Source organism: Varanus komodoensis, unplaced genomic scaffold (genome assembly GCF_004798865.1).
Source record: "Varanus komodoensis strain SLA01 unplaced genomic scaffold, ASM479886v1 scaffold32, whole genome shotgun sequence".
Classification (NCBI taxonomy): domain Eukaryota; kingdom Metazoa; phylum Chordata; class Lepidosauria; order Squamata; family Varanidae; genus Varanus; species Varanus komodoensis.
The window spans coordinates 1,239,975-1,263,321 of NW_025335798.1; the positions used below are offsets into that span (position 1 = coordinate 1,239,975).

Here is a 23,347-nt window from a genome sequence, read left to right on the forward strand (position 1 = left end):
GTCACTGTAAGTCAGAGACAACTGGATGGCACATAACAACATCAACAACAAAGCAACAGCAGGAGGAGATATGCTGTTGACATAAGTTATGCAAGTATGGGTTTCCTTTGTAAAGTTTGTTAATACAAGTATTCAAGTTCATGCATTGTGTATTCACACCTGCTAGAAAAAATCTTTTGGTAAAACTTCATTTAAAAAGAGATTTTTAACATAACTATGAACTGCTGCTATGAGGAAATCTTTGCCAGTTTTGAACACTCTTGTGCTTCAGTGATATTGCAAGGACTGCTCAGCTTCTTAAAATTAAAAATAACATAGCACAGGATAGTTTTTACTATACATATATGGTACCATATAGTGATATCTGTTATATGCTCCTAACATACATGCAAGTTGTTTCCACATTTGTGACCTTACTTGAGGGAAAACTTACATTTTCCTGCCGAAAATATATTGTGATTTCAGCGCTAAGGAGAGGCAGTGGCAGAATTACTGTTTTGGATTAAGATCTCTGAATTGTCAACAACAAATAAGTGAAATAATAGGATTTCTTTGGTTCAAAAACTGACCACAGTTTCAAGTCCTAAGAAGTCTATTCTAGTGGCTTCTTTTGGGGCTAGCATACCAAAACTACCAATTGGGATAGTGCTAGCCAAGAAATCTGTCAGTGAATTTAGGGACTGAACAGTAAAAACATAACAGTAAAATAGCACAATATGGTTATATGCATGCTGACAGTAAGGCCCACTGTGTTTTGTGGGCCTTACTCCAAGTTAATTGTAAACTGGAGTACAGCATAAGTGCCACAGAACAATTTCAGTAGTACCTTATTAAGTTTCCCCAAACTGGAATGCTCCAGATTTTGAGCTTCAATCCCCATCAGCCCCAGCCAGTGTGAGCAGTGCTTTGGAATATTGAGAGCTAGTCCAAAACATCTGAAAGGCAGCAAGTTGGAGGTAGCTGACCAAAATTACTATATCAGTATGGAATCTAGGACACCTTAGATGTTGAAAGAAGTAGAAAGGGACTTTGTGTGGCTGTATTTGGACGGTAAAAGGGAACACTTTCAACATGTTTTTATTTATTTATCTCTGGAGGATTATGATGAGAAAAAGAAGAAGAAAAAGAAAAAGTTGCAGTCAAGAAAGGAAAGGAATGAGTTACATCAGAAATACACTCTAAGCCATCTAGTGAACCACAAGGAACGTGTTCCGGTAAGAGGCAAATCAGAATGTGTGAGTGCTTTTATTGGAAGAGATTGCCAACTAGAAATGTTTCCGGGTGTAATACAAAACAACAGTTGGGATATTTTTTGTAAATTTTCTCTCTGGTGAGTGTTGCTAAGTTATAGCGCTACTGAACTCATGTTTTGGGGTATTCTGCAGTAACACCAATTGGTTGTTATTTTTCATAGTTTATCCATAACTGTTGTAGTTCATATACACCTTTTCTTCTTGGGCTTGTGATTTAAAAATATCAACAACAACATTACATTTGCACAATTACAACAAAGTATCCCTGCACCAATAATCCACTGTTATGCAAGAAAGCAACAGGAGAAGATCTTTGCACATCTCTAGGACTGTGAGGGATCCAGAAGTGTGCAAGGTCAGAAACAACTTCTGCCTCCTCCTTAAACATGTATTGAAGAAAAATGGAAGAAATTAGCAACATATCCACAATGCATGTTTTTATTTTAAAAAATAAACATTTAAGCTGGCAATTAAGCAGGAAGAATGGAGCAGTGGCTATAATAAAACCTAGCATATAAACTGCTTGAGTAAATTGGACAAAGGTTAATACTTCTGCGAAAGTTACTAAGAAGTTTAATGAGTTAATGAGGAACCAATTTCCCACAAAACAAAATGCTAACTAGTCGCTGGAATGAGGTCCAGACTGCATTATCTTGATGTGCTATGTTCAGATTGTATGAAAATGAGCTGATGCAAACATTCCCTTTGCTCAGGGGTGAGGAATCTCTGGCCTGCATGGCTTCAGGTGAAGCTTCACAAAAACACCTCCCTCTCCCAAAGCCTCAGCCCTTGAAGCCTAGCAGGGGTGGGAGTCTGTGCTGTGCTGATCAATAATCAGTGAACAGAAGGGATTCCCCTCGCCTGCTCTACATTTACCCCAATGGAGGAAAGTGCAGGGCAGCTGAAGCCAGTCCAACCAAGTCATAAGCTGGAGGAGAGCTTCTGCAGCCATCACCTTAGCCAAAGACTTGACTTTGTTGCATGGGGGCTTTTTCCTGGCCACGGAAACTCAAGCATAGCAAACCAGCTGAAGCTCTGATTGGAGGAGCTAGTTGGTGCTTCTGCTGGGAAATGAGTGGTATCAGAGGTCATGACCCTGCCCTCGGATGTCAGTGATATGGCCTGAAGCCCTGACATGTATCTTGTGGAGGGCTGAATGAAGTACATAGGTAGTTCATCTGGCCCTGCTGCCCAAACATACTCTCTGTCTCTGCTTTGGCAGGAATATTCAGCAATTCAGGAATAAATTTAACAAAATTATACATTGGAGAGAAAACACTGTTTAGGTTGTGAGGTTGAAAGTTCACATCCTTTGTAAAACATGTTAAATGTTTTAATAAAAAAAATAAAAAAATTAATTAATTGGCAGGATATTGTTGTGGGGGGAGTAGCTAGTCTTGTTATTCTTTACCATTTTTTCTTTTTAAAGAATGCAACTAAGAACAATAATAAAGGTGGCATTTTGAAAGGTCACAAAATAAAATAAGGGATGGAAGTTTTGTCTCTTGTCATTAGTGATGTCTTGGGCACTGCCTACTCTTTGCACTATCGCCAGCCTTTGAACATACTTATGTTCAATATCCACCTCATGTTTTCTGTTAATTCAGAATTTGTTGAAATAAGTGGTTGGGATATTTTCCAGAAAATGACAATCTACTAATTTGATCAACAACCTGAATACTTAATGCTTATTTTTGGGTCAGTATTTCAGCTATATGCTCTACATATTAACCTATTTGAGTATACCTGGCTTTACTGTTATGATTTGCATAGGGTTTTATAGACATGTGGGTTGGCTTTTGTCACAATTCCATCTTATTGCAAATTTATCTCAACAATGGGGAAAGAAAGGTAAATTAAAATTAAAGCTAAGATTGTTAGAATTGTATCTTAAGGCTCATACACTGATAATGTTTAGTTGACGTAACTATAAGAGATCTGTTTTTAAGACAAATCAATAGATCAGTGGTGGCGAACATAAGGCACGAGTGCCACAGTGGGCACGCAGAGCCCTCGATGTTGGAAAGCAAGCCACGTCACCCCAGTATCATCCCAGCAGCTGATGATAGAATAACAGTGCACATAGGGGCCATGCGCATGCTTGGAAAGGGGTAGCGGTGCGAGGTGATGATGTCACAAGGTGTGACTAATTAGCCGCAACTCATCTGAGATTTTACATGGTCAGCCAGTGCGCTGCCAAGGATATATATATGTTAGGTTGGACTGGGTGTGAGGTGTTTTTTCTAAATTAAAACATCAATTTTAAGGTTTTATTGTGTTTAGAATGGGCATAAATGATGAGCAGTGCAGAAAAAGGTACTCAACGAAGGCTTTTTCAGAATCGCGCTCTGTTCAAAGGTATTTTAGTCCTATATTAGGGTTAGGGGTGTGCACCAGGGTAGGATTAGGGTTCGAAAAACAAGGTGTCCTGGCATGATTCTGATGGTTGGAATCTGTTTAGAATGGACAGAATGGATGAACAGTGCAGAAAAAGCTACTCAAGGAAGTCCTTTTCAAAATCGCCCTCTTGAATGGAACTTTAGTCTTATATTAGGGTTAGGGGTGTGTACTAGGGAAGGGTTAGGGTTAGAAAAACAATGTTTTGTGACATGATTTTGTCATGCCTAATGACTCTGGGGAGGTGTTAGCACGCGAAAGAGGGCCAGAAGCCCCCAGCGAGGATCAGGCTTTAGAGCAGGGAGATTTATACTTGGTGCGCAAGGCACAAACAGCCTGCCCTCCGCCACCTGACACTCAAGTTTTTGAGGGAGTTCCCGGAAATTGAGAAGATGAGTCAGTTGCCATGGGGAATGCCCAACTGAGGAGGAGAATTCGACGCTTACACCAATTGCAAGAGAGAAGGAGAGAAAGAAGTTTGTTTGGCCCCCATAGAGAAGGACGTGTTAGGAGATTAAGGTCCACAAGACGACTCTAAGAGGTCAGAAAGGAGGGGGCAACTGCATTAGCTTCTACATTACCGCTCGTAAACATACATCTTGTAGTCGTTTGGCATAAAGGTCTTTAGTTTTTATTGCCAATCTCTGTGAGAGTACTTGGGAACGTGAGTTACGACATCACGACAGATTTGATGGTTGGAATGCATTTATAATATGCAGAAATGATGAGCAGTGCAAAAAACGCTGTTCAAGGAAGTCCTTTTAAAAATCATCCTCTTTGTATAGAACTTTCACCCTATATTAGGGTTAGGGGTGCGGACCAGTGTAGGTTAGGGTTAGAAAAATGAGGTGTCCTGGAATGGTTTTGATGGTTGGAATGAGTTTAGAGTGGGCAGAAATGATAAGCAGTGCAGAAAAAGATGCTCAAGGAAGTCCTTTTCAAAATCACCCTCTTTTGTATGGAACTTTCACCCTATATTAGGATTAGAGGTGTGCACCAGGGTAGGGTTAAGGTTAGAAAAAAGCTGTGCCCTGCCATGATTTTGACGATTGCAGTAAGTATAGAATGGGAAGAAATAATGACCAGAGCAGAAACACCTGCTCAAGGAAGTCTTTTCAAAATCACTCTCTTTGTATGGAACATTCACACTATATGAGGGTTAGGGGTGTGTACCAGGGTAGGGTTGGTGTTAGAAAAACTTATGTCTTGGCATGCTTTTGATGCTTGCAGTGACTTAGGAAAGGGCAGAAATGATGAGCAGGGCAGAAAATGCTGCTCAAGGAAGCCCTTTACAAAATCACGCTCTTTGTATGGAACTTTAACCCCATATTAGGGTTAGGGGTGTGCACCATGGTAGGGTTAGGCTTAGAAGAACGAGGGTCCTGGCATGATTTGGATGGTTGGAATGATGGTACAGTGGGCAGAAATGAAGAGCAGTGCAGAAAACACTGCTCAAGGAAGCCCTTTTCAAAATCACACTCTTTGTATGGAACTTCAACCCCATATTAGGGTTAGGGTTGTGCACCAAGGTAGGGTTAGGGTTAGAAAAAGGAGGTGTCCTGGCATGGTTTTGATGGTTGGAATAAGTTTAGAGTGGGCAGAAATGATGAGCAGTGCAGAAAACGCTGCTCAAGGAAGCCCTTTTCAAAATCACACCCTTTGCATGGAACTTTAACCCTATAGTAGGGTTAGGGTTGTGCACCAAGGTAGGGTTAGGGTTAGAAAAAGGAGGTGTCCTGGCATGGTTTTGATGGTTGGAATGTGTTTAGAATGGGCAAAGATGATGAGCTGTGCAGAAAAAGCTACTCAAGGAAGGCTTTTCCAAAATCAAATTATTTGCAGTGGAATTTTAACCCTAAATTTGGTTGATTTTTTTTTTTTAGGTTGAAAATTTTTATTTAAATAAAAACATACTACAAAAGTTACAAAAGGCACAAAAAATGCAACATTACAAAAATAGAAAAGTACACATCCAATATTTACAAGGTATCAAAATGCCAAATGTACACACATTTACAGGATTCCCAAGCTTTACAAATCAAATTTACAAAAAGAACGTTCTACAGACTTCTCCTTGATAGGTTCATGCCATGCGTCTCAGCAACATTTTGCATGTATGAGCGGTTTACGTACATTACGTGATCGGGGCATGAGCCCCACTCAACCACGGCCACAATTTCCTCCACCGACTGGGCGGCATCCTCCCTTTTTCCTCGCGGCTCAACCAAAAAATCTTCTCTTGGACAAATTTAACCGAGCCGGCCACGTCAGCCACCTTTTGTGTCTTTATCACTCTGTGGCATTGGAGCAACAGCCCCAACAGAATGTACAGATTAATCAGCCTAATCATGGACCACGGTACAGTCCAGTACGTCTTGGGAGCCGTGGTCTCTCTCCACCGCCCCTTCCTGGGCACCCTCCTCCTGGGTCCCTTCAATGGAGGACCGGGTTCTGTGCCAGACACAACCGATTTCCAGTCCTGGGAGCCCAGGTCCGGCCAGTCCAGTGCTTCAGACACCGCCTTCCACGTGGCATGTGCCGCGGGGCAATCGCTGACAAAGTGCCTCACCGTCTCCTTTTGCGCCGTCCCGCTCACGACAGCCCCGCTCTTATACTGCAGTCTGGGGCAGGCCTGTGCCCACTTGGGAAGCCAGGGTCTGGTCCCTTGCAGGTCATACACCTGATGATACAACCTCCACCTGATGTCCCACAGCCGGAACGGAACCCTCCTGTCGTGAAATTATTCTATCGGGTAAGTCTATTCCCTCAAGTATCGAGAGAGGTTCTCCCTCCTCGCATTCTTGACAACCTGCGGTCTGAAATAGGCCACCTCTAGCAGCTCTCTATACACCGCTCATTTGATACTCCGCAGGTCCCCCCGGCTAGTACCAAACCATTCTGCATGGACTTTATGCTGCTTGATGAAGCTGTAGAGCTCCCTCAGATATTCGGGTCCCGTGCACCGCATCGTGGCCGAGATGGCAAAGTCGAGGCAGTGCTCCCCCCACCAGGTTTCCGCCCACGGTTTACCCACCCAGTGCTGCGCAAACAGGACCACCCACATGTGAGGTTGGTCCCCCCGCTCCTCCCATTGAGCGTATTTACCAAAGTTGTAACTCAGAAATGTGGTGAACATCCTCAGACAGAGAGCCGGGAGGTCCAAGCCTGCCTGGTCTATCTGCCCTATATTAGGGTTAGGGAAGTGCACCAGGTTAGGGTTAGGGTTAGAAAAACGAGGTGTCCTGGCATGGTTTTGATGGTTGGAATGTGTTCAGAATGGGCAGAGGTGATGAGCTGTGCACAAAAAGCTACTCAAGGAAGGCTTTTACAAAATCACAGTTTTAGTGGAACTGAAGCCCTATATTAGGGCTAGGGGTTTTCACCAGGTTAGGGTTAGAAAAACGAGGTGTCCTGGCATGGTTTTGATGGTTGGAATGTGTTCAGAATGGGCAGAGATGATGAGCTTTGCACAAAAAGCTACTCAAGGAAGGCTTTTACCAAATCACAATATTGTCAATGGAACTTTAGTCCTATATTAAGGCTAGGGAAGTGCACCAGGGTAGGGTTAGGGTTAGAAAAAGGAGGTGTCCTGGCATGGTTTTGATGGTTGGAATGTGCTTAGAATGTGCAGGAATGTTGAGCTGTGCAGAAAAAGCTACTCAAAGAAGGCTTTTACAAAATCACAGTATTTTCAATACAACTTTAGCCCTATATTAAGGTTAGGGAAGTGCACCAGAGTAGGGTTAGGGTTAGAAAAACGAGGTGTCCTGGCATGATTTTGATGTTTGGAATGTGTTTTGAATGGGCAGAAATGATGAGCATTGCAGAAAACGCTGCTCAAGGAAGTCATTTTCAAAATCACACTCTTTGTACGGAACTTTGACCCTGTATTAGGGTTAGGGCTGTGCACCAGGGTAGCGTTAGGGTTAGAAAAAGGAGGTGTCCTGGCATGATTTTGATGGTTGGAATGTTTTTAGAATTGGCAGAAATGATGAGCAGTGCAGAAAACACTACTCAAGGAAGTCCTTTTCAAAATCACACTGTTTCCATAGAACTTTCACCCTATAGTACGGTTAGGGGTTTTGACCAGAGAAGGGGTAAGTGTTAGAAAAAGGAGTTGTCCTGGCATGATTTTGATGGTTGTAATGATATTAGAGTGGGCAGAAATGATGAGCACTGCAGAAAACGCTGCTCAAGGAAGTCCTTTTCAAAATCACTCTCTTTGTATGGAACTTTCACCCCATATCAGGGTTAGGGGTGTGCACCAGGGTAGGTCTAGGGTTAGAAGAACGAAGTGTCCTGGCATGATTTTGATGGTTTGAATGTGTTTAGATTGTGTAGAAATGATGAGCAGTGCAGAAAATGCTGCTTATGGAAGTCTTTTTCAAAATCACACTCTTTGTAGGGAACTTTCACCCTATATTAGGGTTAGGGCTGTGCACCAGGGTAGGGTTAGGATTAGAAAAAGGAGGTGTCCTGGCATGATTTTGATGGTTGGAATGTGTTTAGAGTGGGTAGAAATGATGAGCAGTGTAGATGACGCTGCCTGAGGAAGTCCTTTTCATAATCTCCCTCTTTTGTATGGAATTTTCATCCGTATTATGGTTAGGGGTGTGCACCAGGGTAGGGTTAGAATTTGAAAAATGATGTGTCCTGTCATTAATTCTTAGCAGTGGAGAAAAGGCTACTCAAAATTATCCTCTTTTCAGTGGTAAATGTTAAAATTTCCCCTTCACCTTAAAGTACAGTATTGTCTGACTCTAGGGGTTGTGCTCATCTCCATGTCCTAGCCAAGGGAGCCAGCCTTTGTCTGCAGACAGTCTTCGTTTTCATGTGGTTGGCATGACTAAACACCGAGGTATATGGAATGTTTTTTTCAATGGTATTTTAGCCCTATATTTGGGCTGGGAGAGCGCACCAATGTAGGGTTAGGGCCGTGATGCTGAACCTGTGGTGCACTAGCCACAACAGTCATGCAGAAATCCCTGTGTTGTCAGACAATCCATGTTGTGGCATCATCGCTCAAGCAGCCGAGCACTGGGCAACAGCGCACGTATGGGCCATGCGCTTGCTCGGAATGGAGTAGCAGTGCCAGGCGATGGAATCACATACTCTGACTCATTAGCTGCTACTCGTCTGAGCTGTCGCATGACTGCTCAGTGCACTGGTAAGGATATATATATATTGCTTTCACTGGGTGTGAGTTGTTTTTTCTACACTAAAACCTCAGTTTTCAGGTTTTATTGTAGTGTTGGCACCTTGTCATAAATAAGTGCATTTTGGGTTGCAATTTGGGCACTCGGTCTCTCAATGGTTCACCATCACTGAGTTAGATTCTTGATTTTGCTGACTCATGTCATTTTATGGTCTTCTTCAGCATTATTCCTGCATTGTTTGTATTGAGGAAATACATATCTTTGTGTTACATGCTTGTAAAGTATAAAAGTACATTATAATGGGTCATGACAGGAACATCTTTACATAGGGCATATATTTTTATACATAATACAATAGGCTCCATCCAGCGTCATATGAGTGGGCTTCTGCTCATGTAGTAAACCTTATATCTTCTCCACACTGCAGCTTCCCAGTGTCCCTAAAATCTGCTTTGAGCTATGCGCCAACCTCCACATCAGATTTGGTGGGACATGGGATGCTATCCCAGTAGTTGATGGCATTCTGTCAGTTGCCTGACATATTTGGAGTTTGCTCAGTAAGTTTTAATTGCACACACTATTTTATGTTCTCCTCACGAACTAATTTTATTTGGTGCATCTAACTGAACTTATGATTGTTCCCTAAATTGAATCAAAATGTTTAATTAACCTAATACGGTTTGCTCTGACTGGCAGCAGCACTTCCAATGGTGCTTCTTCACTAGACATTTCATGTAGAATTACCATGATTCATTCATTTAGTTCTATGAAGCATTCACGTGAAATCTTCATCTAGTAATGATAATTCTATATTTTCTCTGTAATTTTTCCAACATTTTAGAATAATGAAAGATGAGCACAGTCCTCATGGATGTAAAGCTCTTTAGTATAGCGATGGGGTCCCTGCAGCCCTCCAGATATTGTTGGACTGCAACTTCCATCATTGACTGTGCTAGCAAGGGCTGATAGGAGTTGTAGTTCACTAACATCTGGAGGACCACACTTTTCCCATGTCTGTTTTAATAGTTGTCTTCCATCTTTTTAAAAGCATGATACCAGCAGGTTTAACAGGGTTGGTATCAGCAGTGATACTTTAAGAAAGTGAGTTTATCTTAGCTAAGTTCACATTCATTTTGAACTTTGTGGTCGGTGCCATGTTATGACCCTTTTGATTTTTAAAATTCATATTTTCTTGAGCACTGAAGTTTGTTTGCTTGTTTTTTTAAATGAAAGAGAGGGATCACTCTGTAACACCATAATTTGGATTATATAACATGGTAATTTTTAATTTTTAAAAACCATTCTAGTCAAAATGATGCCCATGTTGCTAAAATTTCTGTGACTTGAAAGTTATTTAAAAATAACTTTAAATAAATTAGAAATAAGTTTAAATACAGTTTAAAATAGCTGTAAGTTAAAAATAGCTATTTTTAAAAATAATACAACAGCAGTATCATATTACAGTGTCATAGCAGCATTGTCATAGTTACAGTGTACAGTAATGTACAGTAACTACTTTGTCATAGTTTCATTGTTACAGTATCATAGCAGCAGTATTGTATTACAGTGTCATAGCAGCATAACGCTGGAATGCAAAAATCATCATTATAGTATTATATTGCTATTATTGCTATAATACTATAATACTTTAATTAAATTACTGGTTAAAAATAAACAGGGTCATCCAGCACAAGAAGTGATGTGCATATGATATTAGCATATGAAATCTGTATGTATGCAAGTAAAGTGTGTGAATGTGGATGTCCATGCTTCTATGTGCACTTGTATGTGAACTATGTATGTGTGTCTCATTGTGCATGTATCTGGCCCCTGCCTACCACCTGACATGGCATGTGGTCCTTGGAATTTAAGCTTGCCCAACCGTGATTTAACTGAAGACACTAGAAATTGAATGTGGGACCTTTCACATGCAAAGCACATGTGTTCTGCTGAGCTATAATACAGTACAATTCAATAACAATATATTGTCATTACATACTAATTACATTTTCCACATTATTAATTATTTAATTAATTCTCTAGTTGGAAGAGAAAGCCAAGACAGTTGCACCCTTGTGTTATCTTTTTCTGAATTGCAAGCCTGACAGCATCAACAGGTTGTGAGGCCTACACAAAGCAATGCTGTGACACAATGCTATTCACAGGGTGGGTTCGCATGATCACAGAGGGAAAATAACTGTTGTAAGCTGCCTAAGTAGCATAAGTGTTCTCACTGGGCACCGGTTGTCTAGACATCTGAAGAGAACCCTAAAACTAGAGTTTTTAACCAGCTCAGCCATCCACCCTTGCTGGATTTAGGTATGAGGAAGGAAAATAATCAGTCATGACTTACTTTCCTTCCATTTTTATGTGAACCCTGTCATAGACTGCTGGCGGACCATTTTGATTTCATTAATTAATGACTAACCAACAAAAAAGTATTTCTATTCCTATTTTAAGAATAAGAATAGCATGTTAAGAGCAATTAGCAGGCATCTTGTTTGGAGCGTTCTAATAGTCCAGGTTCATTAAACCAACAGGAACACTCATATTCAGCTGCTAAATGTTTCAATGCATTTATGATTCATTTCCCCCAGAACCTTGCTTATGATTGTAACAAGATAGCAGTCATAAATGTTTGCCTACACTGATACATTCATCAGCATGCACTCCAGTAGCTGCATAGACTGTGCAGCTTTCTAATGTGTGCAGCAGATACCTTGTACTGAGCTCTGATTATCTCTATATTGTTGCCTTCCCTGTTGGATTTCTAGATTCTACTCTACTTTTCCTGTTCTGGGAGGAATGAGGCTGCACTAAGAAATCTTGCTCAACTTCTTATCCATTCTTTTCTCTTTCACTATGATTTAAGATTGAGCCAAGATACACTCTCTTTATTGAATTCCTCTAGGCAAGCACAAATTCTCCAAGCCCTAGAAAGCATCATAATCTCTCCAAGAGATCACGGAGACACAGCAATTCAGAACTGAAGAACAAGCAGGTGAATCAAGAAATCTTTATATGTCAGGTTGGTTTGTGGAACATCAAGTTCTGTTAACTGTTCGCCATGGGTGCTTCCAGATGAGGTTTTTTTTGTGCAATCACCTGGGGATCTAGGTTACATCATCTTCCACATGTAAACTTCCCATGCTTTTCCTATGGCTGCTGCTTCCTTTTACTGCAAAAAAAATTAGATGAAGTGGAGAAGATGGAATAGGTGCCCAGTGTCTTTTGATTGGTAGTGCTAGGAGTTGTCTGCCTGAAAGCACCTGAAATGTTCCGTTCCTTTCTTACAAAATTAAAAAGAGTTTTAAGTATGACAGTCCCTGGTACTGGTAGTCCCTGAGTAAACAAAGTGACTTAATAGGGTGTTGCTTGGATTATGCTTTTGAGAAATATTTTAGAAAATGTTAAAATGATATAGTGTTGAATCATTGATTCAGTATCTGTTGACTGTGCAGGCTGTAGAGGGATTGCATAAAGTTCTGGCACAACTGGGCATAATGCTTCATCAAAACTACTAAATATTAATTTGGGTGGAGGGGTTCAGTTTCCCAAAGGATTTAGTTTAAGTGATCAGTACTTTAAAGTCCAAACATTACTCTGAGAGAGACAAGAATGTTTAAAGTATTATTATTATTATTATTATTATTATTATTATTATTATTATTATTATTATAGCATTTCTATGCCGCCCCTTGCCGAAACCTCGGGGCGGCTTACAACATGATAAAATACATTGAAATACAAAAGTACATAATAAATTACCATTAAATATAAAAATACAAAGAATACATTGATTTACAAAAATAAAATTAAAATTATCAGTATAAAATAAAAATATAGGAGGAGAAAGAGAAGGAAGAAGAAGTTGCCCTGGCCAGATCATATGTTTTAACAATTGAAATGATGTTTAAATAAAAAGGTCTTTACCTGGCGCCGAAAAACCAGTAACGACGGTGCCAGGCGGACCTCTTTGGGGAGTGAATTCCATAGGTTGGGCGCCACCGCAGAGAAAGCCCTCCTCCGGGTACTTACTCTCCTAATTTCTTTCATGGAGGGTTCCCGGAGAAGGAACTCTCCCGCAGATCTCAAAGGGCGGTCGGGCATATACGGACGTAAGCGCTCGTTCAGGTAGCCAGGACCCAAGCCGTTTAGGGCTTTGTAGGTCATAATCAACACCTTGAATTGGGCCCGGGCTTCAATGGGAAGCCAGTGAAGCTGACGGAGGACTGGAGTCATGTGAGCATAACGCCCCATCCCCGTCAGCAACCTGGCAGCTCTATTTTGCACCAATTGAAGTGTTCGGACTGTCTTCAGGGGAAGCCCCACGTAAAGCGCATTACAGAAGTCTAGGCGGGAAGTCACCAGCGCGTGTGTCACTGTCGCCAGGCAGTCGTACTCCAGGTAGGGGCGCAGCTGATTAATCAGCCGAAGCTGAAGGAAGGCGTTCCTCGCTACCGCTATCACCTGAGCTTCCAAAGAAAGCTCCGGGTCGAGGAGTACTCCTAAGCTGCGGACCTTATCCCTAAGAGGGAGTGTTGCACCATTCAGGACCAGGTCAAATCCACCCTCTCCGAAACCCGATCCGCCAACCAACAGGACCTCCGTCTTGTCTGGGTTGAGTTTCAGTTTATTGGCCCTCATCCATTCCCTTACCTCGGCCAAGCACCGGTTCAGCACAGCCACTGCCTCACCTGGATTAGTGGAGAACGAGAGGTAAAGCTGGGTATCATCAGCGTATTGATGATTCCGCAGCCCACACCTCCTGATGACATATAGTATAGAAGAAATTGTCCAGAGTTTGAACCAAAGGTTCTCTTAATGTGTGGCAAAAACGCAAGAATAGTGGGCAAAAAATGAATACCTAAAATGAAGAAATCCTAGGATTATATAGCAATGTATCTGGACACCAATGAGCTTCATAAGATAAAAGAAAGAGGAAGCTTCAGGCCATTGCTTAAATGAACAGTGATGCTTCTAATAGACCACTTTTAGAGAAGAATATAAAAGCAGTGAAATGTTACTGCCAAGTGGACTAGAAAGCCTGAGTAGCTAATAGATTGGTTCAAAATCCAAAAAGGCTTTTAGAATGGCATTTGATGGCATTTTTGAGGAATCAGTAGTAATCTGGTATCTATTGATGGAAAACATATACTAAAATAAAAAAGGTCGATTACCAAATTTCCCAGTGTCTCACTGCTCTCCTGAAAAATATTTATTCATTGCATTTTAATACTACCCCATAACTGAGGCTCTCAGGGTGGTTAAAAAAAGTTAAAAACACACAAGAAAGAGAGGTGAGAGGAATTAACATAAGATGACAAAATCATAGCGATTGCAACCAAATTGGTATAGTAGTAGTACATGCGATTATAAAACTAAAGTTTAAAAGTAGACCGTTGACTGTTAAAATACTGGAAAAATAAAAACGTTTTCACTGGGCGCTAAACATAATACAGAGTATCACCTTGATCATCTTTCTGCATTTTCAGCAAGGAAGTCTACATTATTACAAAATTGCAGCCTACACTCCCAAAATTTCTAATATCCCTTTCAGAGGGATGTGATCATTCAAATATACAATAATACAGGTTTGGATGGTACAACATTTTCCTGCAAAAATGTATTTGACTCACAGTATTAAGATATCAGTACATAAAACAAAGTTTTCAGATATGGTGCCATTCCAGTTAACAGGAACTTTATTATTCTCCGGGGTACATTTTTGTACAACTAGAAATTGATCAGCATATATTTGATCAGAAGTTAGAGAGCAGTCCCTTGATGTATTAACACATGTACTGTCCCCAAGCTTACATATAATTCACAGTAAGTGTAATTTTGTTCAGACCCTAATTTAGTGCTATGGAAAATAGCCTGATTAAGCTCAGATCAATTTGGAGATTGCCCAGTTCAGTTCCACTTAACTCTAAACCTGAAACAAGGCTTGGACACCCAAAGCTTGGTATCTCCCATGGACTACAATGAGAAATCCACATTTTTTTTACTGTTTTAATTAATTGGATGAAGTTTGCAGACATAGTAGACCCTTCTGAGGATGATGCCTGCCAAATGTCAGAGAAATAGAGGGTTTGGTGCTTAGTTTCTTTAATATTTGTTGTTATTTTTAAACTCTGTTCTGGTGATGCCTTTCATTTTGATTAATGACAAAAAATATTTTTGACAATTAGCCTTGCCAGCTTAACTGAATCTTCTGTGTGGATAAAGCCTGCCAGTTTTCACGAAGAGAGATCCAGGTTGTGTGTGTGTGTGTGTGTGTGTGTGTGTGTGTGTAATTGGAGTAATTACACTTTGGGGACAATTAATAAGAAACCCCTAATCTTTCCTATTGTTTGGTATGCAGTTCCTATGAAGACAGCAATCACTGTAGAAGGCAGGCCTTGATAAGAAACCTGCCAAATTACAGAAGGATAGGTGCAGGGATTTTGGTACTAGGCACCATCAAAGTTGCTTTGGAAGTGGGAAGAGACTTGATTCAAAAGAAAACCTATTGTATTAAGGCCAACACAGACGTGAGAGGAGGAGAATGGGGCAAAGTAAGCAACACTGCCTATAGAACTAATTCTGAGAGAGACTTACAGAACAGCAAGAACAAATAAAACTTCCAAGAGAAGAGTGGAAAGACAGAAAGGAAAAGAAAAGGACTGAGAAATTAGAATGAGGAAGATTGGTTGACACTATGAAAGGATGATAAGAAAACAGAAAGGGTTACATAGTATGGAAGCCAGCTACAAACAATTTATCTCACACCTGTTACACACCTCAGCCTATTACTGTTTTTTGCTAAGAAAGAAATAGCTGGTGGAGCAAAGGAGTAACAGGTATTAGACTCATAGCCATTTGCTTAAATTCAGTGATTGCAGAGTCCTTGGTAAAGTGTTCCTTTTGATTAGACCTATCAGTCACTCAACTCCTCACCTTCCTTCTCTCATTTTACCTTAGCATTTTTCATAAATAGAAAAATAAAAACAAAGTAGCAATATTTAGCTACTTTAGCTAATTTCTGCAGCCTTCCACAGTACTAAATCTTGAAACTTAAGCATGAAAATTCAGGACTGACATTTTAAAACCCAATCTTGCTTCTGCAAAGGGTAATACCATATTTTTCCATCTATAAGACGTCCCCATGTATAGGACACCCCCCACTTTTCCTACCAATCTCCAGCAAACAAGCTGCTGCCCCCCCCACCCGCGCTCGCCGCCCCCCTCTTGTGCACCGGTCTCCCCCCACCAGTGCACCCACGACTCCCCGTGTATAAGATGCACCTTCATTTTTAAGTAAATGTTTTTAAGAAAAAGTAGCATCTTATACATGGAAAAATACGGTATCTTTGCAGGATTGTTATCAGCACTTATTTCTATTCTTCATTTTCAAGTTTCCATTCCTTGTCTTATGGGCTTAGAATGACAAGAATTGGTGTACAAGCTTGCTTCCAGAGCATTTTCATAGCCACTCAGAAAAGCTGAGAACAAAGCCATTTTTATCCTCTCTGTGTTGCACTTAGGGCACAGCTCAGCATGTCATAAACAGAATGAAAATCCTCCCCTTATGATATGTGTGGGTCAATGTGGGTGGAGAAGACTGAGAAGAATGTGAGTCCAAGACTGAATGGTATGTGTGTATTGGAGAGAGTGGACATGAGAAAGAGGCCGTATGCCAGCGGTAACTATTCCCATTTAGGTGCAGTGGCTCCACACATTGCTGCAATAAGGCAACTAAGGGTCAATTTGGAAGTGCCCATAAGCTCAAAGCTGTTATGCTCTCTGTGTCTCCAACCTCTTTTTCCAGTTCCATTAAGCCATTCTTGGGCCCGATCTGTATCAATCCAAATGAAACCCTTATATGAACAGCAAAGTTTCCTACTTGGAATCCATTAAGGATTTCAGTTTGTGGGCTTTTAATTTAATACATTTATAAAATAGTAATAATTGCATCACAGAAAAAACACTGTTACTTTTTTTGTCTATCGACCAAATTTTAAAATGTAAAGCTCACAGTAATAATTTTGAAGATAGGTACAATGTATTTGTATGAAAAATGGACAGCTTTGCTGTATTGTGCATGGTAATTAAAAGTGTGAAAATTGGTGGCCATTTTCCAAGATGGAGGCTAAACAACTTAGCAAAAATGTTAGCATACCATGCAGAAACACATCCAGTAGCAACTAATTCCATCAAAATGCTGCCACCTCTCTGAATTGCAAAAATGTGCTCTAGTCTATAATAAATTTATTTGGGTTTTCCTAGAAAGCAAGTCTATAGAGAGCAGCTGGGGAAGGATCCCTTACAATGGAAGACACACTAATCTCATTGCATAGGGTAATAATACAAGGATTTAAAAAATCTAAAATTAATTCTAGTGTAATATCTATATAAGGTCAACTCAAGAAGTAGATCACAGCTTTCCAACATGTGTACATATATAAAAAAGATTTATGTATGAAGTTATACTCTTCCCCTCACACATTTATCTAAGAAAAAAATACATATGAGGTACATCTTAAGGAGGCTATTGAAGAGAGCTTTCAGGTAAGTATCAGAATCCATTCTGAATGATAAGTAGTAGTTTCAAGGTAATTAGGATTAGTTTTTTATTGTACATTTATTTATCATCAGAAGCAGTAGAATTAAACTGAAACAAAACCTTGTAAAAACACAAAGGCAGTCTTAGTAGTTACCAGAGCTGGAGAGCACTTGTTTCGTTAATTAGTGAAAAAAACAAAATACAGAGTGGAAGTATTTGGTGAGCAACACCTGGATGCACATTCTTCTGATATGACCCAATATATTATGCAAATAAGCAATCCTCCATTTTAAAACTTGCCTTTAAAATGCTTAATTCTCTTGTTTTGGCTACATTGCATAAAAAGAAGTTTAAGTTATTTTACAATTAGCTTATAACAGGGGTTCCCTGCCCTTTGTACCTGTGGGTACATTTGGGCATTTGAGAAAGTGCTGTAGGCACCACCAGAAGGAATGTGGCTAGTCACATCATGGCTGGCCTGGGGACCTGGCTAGTCAGAAGTGGGGGTGGGGGTGCTATGTGGGGGTGGCAGAATAACAAGGCTACAGGCAGAAAGACAAATGGCAAGATAATAGCATGAGTAAGAGAGAATAAAATTAAGGGTTAGGAAGGGAATGATAGAAGAAGCTAGAAGCTGTGAATGGAAAGACAAAAGCTCTATGTGGACAGTGGGGTTAGGAAGCACATTTTTTTCCTGTTTGTTGAATGACTGATGATCAGCAAGTTCAGAAATAAGAAAAAACCTGGTGTCCTAACATTTTTTCAATTTTTTTACTCTGTAAAAAATACATTTTGAATGAGGCACAGCATGGAGAGCTTTGTGGGCATCAGTAGAGGTCCCCACAAGTGCCATAGTAGGGACCCCTGCCTGGGTGAGGCTATCTTATGTGTATCTAAAAGAGACCTCATTTTTTTGGTATCTCATATATCTAGTGGAGTTTCTGGAAGTAAAGGGTGCTTCCAGACAATGCAGTGGCTTTATCCAATTCACAGAATGTTATGGGTCATCTAGACATCATTTTCTGCAACTTGTAAGCCTTCTGTAGTTGCCATCATTTTCCTCGACTTTTTTCTTACTGCCAAAAAAGAGAATAGTTGCACATTGTTTTCTAATCTGTAGTGCTAGGAGCCCTCTGTCTATAAGCACCCAAGGTCTGTGTCAGAAGGGACTGTCAATTTTTTAAAGTCCACAAAAAATTTTCTTAGCTTTGAAGATATGTGCCCCTCACAAATTTTGATAAAAGTGAAATCTAGTAGCTGTGTGGCATAGTTATGGCACCCTCCTATACATTTTACTCAGAAATAAGTTTATAACCTTACAGATATAGTTTCTGATTGCATTAATTATAGTTCTTTTGTAAATTATTAATAATTGAATACCTTCATCCACAAAATAGATTGTAGTTTTATTATTTTCACTCAGTTGCATTTTAAATGTATATTTGAACAATAGGAAAATGCAGCTTGGTGCCAAGTAGAGCTTCATGTTTAATTAAGTACTTTCTCTGTAGGAAATAAGATTTCGTATCTCAAACAAAATTGTCTACAAGTTACCTGTCTGTGAGGTAATAATTCCATTCCTAATTGTATTTGTTTCTTTTAAAAATGCTAAAGGTCTTTTCCATGAGTTGATAATTTATCCCTAATTGTGTAATTCTATATAGTTTGACTGGCTTTACTTGTCAATAGGAGACTGAGAGCATTGGTGTGTCTTAGTCCGATTCCAGTTTGCTCAAGAATTCTGTAATTTGCTTTTTCAGCTTTTCATTCATAGTCAAATGTAGTAAGTAACTATCCTTTCCATATAATCCTTTCCATATATTCTCTGCTTGTTTATGTGTCTGTGGCCTGATATTTCTCAAACTTTTGAGAAATACCTGCTTGTGCCAGGAAATGTAAGGGGTTTTGATCTCATTCAATGAAGTCCTGCCTAACCACTTGTTTACAGTCTATGGATACTTAGGGTGCTTCCGGACCAGCTTTCGGGCTTGTGATGTGCAATCACCTTGACTTACTGAATGTTTTGGGATTTCTAGATGACAGCACCTTCCATTTCTAATCCATCCGTGTTTTCTCACTGTTTCTCACTTTTTTTTAACCATGGAAAATATGTTAAGAAAGAAAAGGCAGAATAGCTGCATAATACCTTCTGATAGTTAGAAGGCACCTGTGTCTGGAAGGCCCTCACCCCAAGCAACGAATGGTAGGTGGTAGAGGTGAAATAGCCCTACTGCAATCCAGAATGCAGTATGATGGTGCCTGGGTTTCTCAAACCAGGTCTCAGCACAGCTGGTATATAGTTACATTTGTCTATTTATATAGGACTTCCTTAAACATGTAGGTTGGAGTCACAAATTTGCCACTTTAAAATTTATTATTCACTGCATTTCAATAGTAATAATAATATAAAATCAACTTATTTGAAAACAAGTTCCCAAAACTTGACATAATTACCATGCATATGTGATCTAAAAGGAAAAGTCCAACCAGTTATGAAGTGCACCTGGATCATAATAGTATGCATGGGTATAACAGCAAATATGTAAACACTGTAGTAAAAGCAGAGACAAAATTATCATCTACATACTTTTTTATACAGGGCCGAGACCTAGAGGATTCACTTGCTTCATTTTTACAAAGAGAAAACCTAGATAAGTATCAAGGTGAGAAATTTATCCTGGCACACACTGTATAAAATTGTGTGTTGTATTTCTCTCTGGCTATATTTACACATCACTCTGTGCAATGCCACAAGGTAACTGCACAGCATGGTCTTTGTGTCCTGGGTTCACACATGAACATAGTTTCTAAGCATGCATGATTTCCATGCTTGTCCTTCATCTCTCCAAATAGCAACTGGTATCTCATCAGCTTCCTTGGCTCAAAATCATTCCCAGGGTACACTGCTTCTCCCTACCTCACCAGCCTACATGCTTCCCTGGGCATGTCCACCAATAGCTGTCTTTTTTATTTTTGTTTTCTGCTACTTAGTGAAGCAATACCTACTCACTAGAGTAGCCTATTGCTCTAGAGGGGCACTTCAGGAGCACTTCCCTGGGCTGTTCTGCCCTGCTCTCTGCCAACATGCAAGCACACACCCCTTTATACCTCTCCCCACTCCTTAGCTGCACATGTGTCCATGCCTCGCTGTGCACAGGACTCACGCACAGTAGAGGGAGCCCCCTTCCCCCTCTAGCCAGGCACAAAGAGCATCAGTGCAGGGACCCCTGTGAGGGATGCTGGGCAGACTTTCCTGACTGTGTCCATTTGGGCATCTGCCCAGAAAAGTCTTCTGGCAGACTGTTAGGACAGGAGGGACAACAGGGCTTGTTGAGAGTTTCAGGGACAGAATAGGAGTGGAGAAGGCAGAGCAGGAGACATGGGCTTCTTGGGGCAATTGCCTTGATGGCAATGCACACAAACAGCCCATATGCTCCTTATGTCTAAGGCAGTCCTCTCATGAGAAGACCACTGGCTCCCTTGGGACAAAAACAGCCCTTTCCAAGTATTACTCCAGCAAGAGACAACAGCCAGATAGGAGCACCCAGCATGCCCATCACCAAGGCTGCTGCTGCTGGAGACAGTGAGGTGCAATGACCTGCTCCTCCTACTGAGCTACCAAAAGCTGTCACTGGGCATCAGAAAGGGAGCAGAAAAATAATTGTGCAGAGCAGCCAAGCAGAACACAGCAGCCTCCACCACTGCAGTTCCTAGGCAGAATAGGACAGCAGAAGATGCAGGCTGGAGCATCCAGTGTAGCTGTGGCTGCTCTTGCTGCCAAACTCTATTGCAGACATGTGGAAACTGCATGGAAACATTTTGGCTGGGGTCACATATAACAAGCCATGGTAAAGCATGGAAACCTTACAACAAACAGTTCCTTCTTGGAGTGGGTTCCTGGAAACCAAACGTGCCATGCTTTACCATGGATGCAGGGTTCATATAGAATGACAAAGTATGCCTTTGCTGTTCCCAGTTATGTTTGAACGCAGCCTCTGTGCATATAAGCATGTGTTATACTGTTTGTGATTGCCTCAAAAAGGAGCTCTGCACCTATGAAACAGCTGATCCATCTTCAACTGATTGATATGTGTACAAATATGAGGAGAGCAGAAGGTTTGTGTCTTTTTCCTAATTGCCAGTTTGCATCTGTATGCCCAATACAGATTAAATGATAAACATGGCAAGACTGCATTGCCATGCGGTACTAGTTTAGTCAGTTTCATTTCTAAGGGAAACCTTTTATGTCTTCTTACAGGCCCACACACTTTTAAGAACGCCATGCATCATTATTTCATGCACTATAAATAAAATGTTTAAATCAGTTTCTACATGCTCCAGTTACTGGAACAGAACTGGAGTGTGCTACTAATTATGGGACTTTTTCATTAGGTATTTAAAACAGCCACACAAAAACATAGCATACATGAAATAGCAGTATAGGTTATGCTGGGTGAGAGGCGGGGAAGTTATTTCAGGTTTTCCAAGATACAGTTTGAATCTCTATGAACTGTTATGACCACAAGCCAGGCTGGGACTCAAAAGGCCCATGGATATGGTACATGATCTCAGTTTTATTATAAACTGGCAAGACAATAGCTTTATTCCCTAGAAAGATATTGCAGAGCTGAAGTACACATCATGATCTTTTGGTGGAAGATCCAGTTTTCTATTTATTCTTAAAAGTTGAGTGTAATATTGAGTATTTTATGAAATGTAACTCTTCGTATTTGAAAAATGAGAACTAGGAAAATGTGGAATTGCCTTCTGTGAACTTTATTCATTTATTTATTCGGTTTATATGCCTCCCTGTTAGCCATAAGGCTCTCTGGGTGGCTTATAACATAATCAATACAACAGTACAATAAAACTTACAATTTACAATAAAACCAATGATGATCATAAATAAATCAATCAACCAACCACTATAACTAAGAAAGCCAGATAATAGGAAAAATAAATAAAATATAACATAAGGTCAAAAAAGAAAGGGAACATTAAACCTAGTAAGGCATAGTTTATATCAAATATCTAGCATAAATTCATAAAATGGCAGCAGCACTGAATAATATAAAACCTTTAAAACTGCCATTAAAAATCACAAAACCAACTAATTCACCAACCAAAATAACAGTGGAACATTGTTGTTGTTGCAAAGTCGCGTCCGACCCATCGCAGCCCCATGTTAAGAGTAGACAGGAACAATAAGCAAGAACATTGTTAATACTTTCCAGGATCTTTCAAATATCCTTGTTCCATGGATTGAACCAGTGACTATTTTTGACCACCCATTTCACTTGCAATATATTCAAGAAGCAGGCTTTCTGACTGCAGAAAAGGGTATTTTAGAGACCCTTTGAATTCCTCTATCTTACCTGTGTCTCTTTGTAAAAGTTCTCCCAGATAAACAGAGTATCCCTTTAACTGAATGTGAGATCAAGATCAAGGATCCTCAGCCCATCTTCATAACTACAATTCCACCGTCAAAGCAGCGACACAGCCTCATAAGATCACCCATTAAACAGCATCCACCTCCCTTTCATATGTACTCCAGTGGAGAAATTCGTGGGAAGCAGAATGCAGGTATGGAAGAGCTAAGTGTACTGAGAGACTGGCAAATTTAGGATTTAGGGATTTTGTGGGATTTAGGGATGATATGAGCCCTAGGAATGAGTGATTCTAATAAGAGAATTCTTCCAAATAAAGAAGATAAATTGAAGTGCAGAGCAGGACGCAATTGTGAGTGTATTTCCAGATGAGGCTTTTATTTTACTAGGCGTGGGGGGCAGACAATGCTCCCTTCTCTGTGCAGTCATCCTCTGTTTTCCCATAAAAAAAGAGCTGCGCAATGTTTTTTTACTGGTAGTACTATAACTCATCTGGCTGGAAGAAGTAATGTCTGTCAGGGTTTCTCAAGTGGTATAAATGCAAAATGCAGTCCATTGCAAACAAACTGGAAGGGTTTGCACTTGACAACATTCAGTTTTTCCCAG

General features: G+C 40.4%; 1 protein-coding gene across 1 annotated transcript in view; it reads left to right on the top strand.

The window, feature by feature from the left end:
* Positions 1 to 22,880, top strand: part of AGBL2 (AGBL carboxypeptidase 2) — a 48,775-nt gene extending 25,895 nt beyond the window's left edge. Inside the window, exons 14-15 of the mRNA XM_044438422.1 lie at positions 1,098 to 1,214; positions 22,749 to 22,880. Of these exons, the coding sequence (XP_044294357.1) occupies positions 1,098 to 1,214; positions 22,749 to 22,778 (147 nt within the window). The 3' untranslated portion in view covers positions 22,779 to 22,880. The remainder of the gene's footprint in view (positions 1 to 1,097; positions 1,215 to 22,748) is intronic.
* The last annotated feature ends 467 nt before the right edge of the window (positions 22,881 to 23,347 follow it).